This window comes from Protobothrops mucrosquamatus, unplaced genomic scaffold (genome assembly GCF_001527695.2).
Source record: "Protobothrops mucrosquamatus isolate PMUCROS unplaced genomic scaffold, P.Mucros_1.0 scaffold1667, whole genome shotgun sequence".
NCBI lineage: Eukaryota > Metazoa > Chordata > Lepidosauria > Squamata > Viperidae > Protobothrops > Protobothrops mucrosquamatus.
In genome coordinates this window covers 209,058-212,718 of record NW_015387824.1, presented here as the reverse complement: position 1 = coordinate 212,718, position 3,661 = coordinate 209,058, and the positions used below count along the sequence as shown (strand labels likewise).

Here is a 3,661-nt window from a genome sequence, read left to right as displayed (position 1 = left end):
CAGAATCACGCACTGGGCCCCTGTATATCGGTGCATCCTTAGATGTAGAAAATTCTTTGGGAAATGGATTTCACTGGTGCTTCTTCATGTGTGCTGACTGATCGATTATCTTGCTGGTTATTCATTACTAGAAATGTTTATAGACCATTAACACAAAGAAACCAATGATGGGAATGGGGGGGGGGGGCAGGGGTAGAGAAAGGGGACAATTGCACTTTGTCCTTTGAAAGAAAGGCATCTTCCACTTTGAGGCCTCTTCTTCGCTCTTTATCTTCTAAGTGGCCCATTGGCATAGGAGAAATGCAGTCTCTAAAAGTTTTCCAGTGGTGCCAGATCCCTTCAAATCGTGTTTAATTCAAACTTGTTCCAGGTGCTTTTTTTTTTTTTTTTTTTCAAATCCAACCAGTCAGCCCATAAGGCTATTTCTGAGGCTTTCAAAGTGCAAAAAGAGTCCAAGGCAAAATCCTCACCTTGAATCACCCATTAAGGCATGTTTGATTCCAGTCTCAGCCATTGCAATCCCTGGCGGGTGTAGTGTACTAGTTCGATCATGCTGCTGTTCAACGAGAGAAAGCAGGCAGCAGCATTGAGCTTGGAAAAAAATTCTGAAAGCCAAAAGGAAAAGAAAAAAAAAAGAAAAAGCATCATGTCTGATTCTTTAATGAAACATGGTCCTTAAACCTGTAGAACACATTTTCTCAATCTTGGCAACTTTAAAATACGTGGATTTCAACTCCCAGAATTCCCCAGCCAGATGTATTATATAAGGTAATAATAATAATAAAGTTGGAATGGACCTTGGAGGTCATCTAGTCCAATCCCCTGCTTAGGCAGGAAACACTATACCAGACATGTCAAACACAAGGCCCGGGGGCCGGATGCGGCCCGCGAAGTAGTTTCATGTGGCCCGCGAAGCCATCCTGGAAACAGTGAGGGAATGGCCCCCGCTGCCTAGGCCCTGGCCCAGGCCGGCTGGGAGCCAATGTACAATTTTGTGGTGGCCATCTATGCTGAAACGCATTCAGTCTTAGCTCCATAAGCCCCCCCCCCCCCCCATGGCCTGAGAGGAACAGTGAGGCTCCTCCAGTGGACCACGCCTTGGCGCTTGCTCTGGTCCCACCCCTTCTGCCAGAGACCCTCAGATCTATCCCACTCCTGCTCAGGCCCCCACGATGTAGAGCTGGCCACACCCACCCAGTAGGCCACACCCACCCCATCCACGCCCACCCAGTAGGCCGCACCCACCCTGGCCACATCCACCCGGCCCCTGAGGGCAACCGCAATGCTGATGCGGCCCTCAATGAAATTGAGTTTGACACCCCTGCTCTATACCAATTCAGACAGAAAACTTAAGTAGAAGGATTAATCGTGAAAAGGGCTTTTGTTTTAACTTAATCGTCAGCTATCTTAGCAAAATTCAAGTTTTTTCCCCCTTAGCTAATTTCCTAAGTCTTATTTTCTTCAAAATTTGGCCTGGGCTACCAATATGGGTTACTTATAGATACTAATCCTATAAGCAACCCACTTTATTACTATGCAATAATTCTCCTTTCCAAGAATTGGGGTTATCCATGTATTTCAGACTACACACTATCAATACAGCAACAATGGTAGCAATAATCTGGTGCAAGCATTGTTTTTTGGTCTGGGTCTTGCCAGCATACTTCAAATGAAGAATTTGTACTGAGCACTGATGATGTTACCCAGTTAGGAGCATCCGCAGGACAACCACCAAACTTGGAGAGCACCAAGGATACTTCATTTCAACCCTGAGCTAGAAATATTCTCCTTCATTGGTAATCTGTACTGAGCTGATAAATATCTGATTTACAGGAACCAATCCAACTTCATACTTGTTTTATCCTGGCTATGAGTAGGTCCTGAGGGTGGCAAGCAGAGTCTCTTGTCAGCAAGGAAAGCCAAGAATTATTTAGAGATGCTGCTAGCCCAGTGGTGGGGAACCTATGGCACGGGTGCCAGAGGCGGCACTCGGAGCCCTTGCCGTTGCCCCAGCTTTGCCTCCCCCCATGACCCCCTCCTCACCAGCAGCCCTCCTGGAGAAGAGTCACCCCTGGCCCACACGGAGCAGTGCAGCCAAGGACATGGCAGCCAAGCAGCGTAGACTACCCTCATGCCCCATCGCGCAGTTGATGCTGCGGGGCACGGGCAATGGGTGTGGCTGCCATGGCGCTGCTGGGCGATCTACGGCAGGCCCTGGAGGCGATGAGTGGCCCTGCAGGCAGGCGGGGTGAGGGCAGAGCAGGGGCGGGGCAGGGGGAAGAGCGGGGGCGAGGCCAGTTTTTGGGCACTCGGTCTCTAAAAGGTTCGCCATCACTGTGCTAGCCTTTGGACCCTCCCAAATAAACTTGCTAGACCCTGCACAAAACTGTCCTCAAGGGGAATAGGACTTTAGGAAAGTGAATTCGCAAGTCAGTAAGAAACAAACAAACTCTTACTCTTATTTTTCCTAGCCAAAAGATCGGCTTGTTCCCAGAAGTCATAGGCGTACAGAATATAAGAAGTGATGTTAACAAAGGAGGAGGTGATGGTCGGGATATAATGAGGGACGCTGACTGAGGAGCCCAGGCTGCTACTTCCACAGCTGCTGGCGCTGGAACCCGTCTGGGAGCTGACTGAGCCAGCCGGAGAAGGCATTGGGGAAAGAGGAGAAGGGGTGCCAGTGCTCCTGAAGGATGAAACACAAGAGTGTTTAGTCTTATAGTCAAGAAATACCACAAAAGTAGAACCAGACATCAAGAAGGAATGAAGCCTTAGGAGGAGGCATGAAGGAATTTAGGGGGGAAATAGCTAAAAGGATTTCTAACATTTAGTCCAGGGGTAGGCAACCTTGACTCTTTTAGGACCCGTGGACTTCAACTCCCAGAATTCCTGAGCCAGTATGGCTCAGCTTGGAAACCTCTCCCTTTTTCCTCAGCATGGCTGGCTCAGGAATTCTGGGAGTTGAAGTCCACGAGGCATAAAAGAACCAAGGTTGCCTACCCATGATTTAGTCCAACAAACGGCTAAAAGAGGACCAAACATCCCTGGTGGCCAATGCATGCTGAGCACTGGTGGGCAAACCAAGGAGGGAAGGAAAACGGAGCAGGAGATTTTGGGGTAGAATAGATAGTCCTCAATTTATCCTTCAGCGACCATTCAAAGTTGCAATGGCACTGGAAAAAGTCCTCACACTTATGACTTTCACAGTGTCCTTGTAGTCGCATGATCAAAATTTGGGTGCTTAGCAATGGGTATGTATTTACAACGATTGCAACATCGGGGTCATTTGTGACCTCACCAGCCAGCTTCCGATGAAGAAAGTCAACGGGGGAAACAGAATTCACTTAAAGATTGCACGATTCATCTAAAAACTGCAGTGATTCACTTAATAACCATTGCATAAAAGGTTGTAAGAACAGGCATGACATACTTAACTGCCTTATTTATCAACAGTACTACCTATGATTTCCCAAAATCTCCTGCTCCACTTTCCTTCCTTTCTTCCTTGGTTGATTAAAATTGCTCAGCATGCATTGCTCACCAACAGAAATTCTGGTGCTAATTCTGCTTTCAAGTTGAAGACCGTCTGTATACTCAACTCCGAGTAAGTGCATTTCACACATCAACAGCCTGTTCAATCACCAGGATTTGTTTAAGTCCC

General features: G+C 47.6%; 1 protein-coding gene across 1 annotated transcript in view; it reads right to left on the bottom strand.

Annotated features, from left to right (window-relative positions):
• Positions 1–387: 387 nt before the first annotated feature.
• Positions 388–3,661, bottom strand: part of AFF1 (AF4/FMR2 family member 1) — a 51,225-nt gene continuing 47,951 nt past the window's right edge. Inside the window, exons 17-18 of the mRNA XM_029285429.1 lie at positions 2,457–2,686; positions 388–605 (exon numbers count right to left, since the gene is read on the bottom strand). Of these exons, the coding sequence (XP_029141262.1) occupies positions 484–605; positions 2,457–2,686 (352 nt within the window). The 3' untranslated portion in view covers positions 388–483. The remainder of the gene's footprint in view (positions 606–2,456; positions 2,687–3,661) is intronic.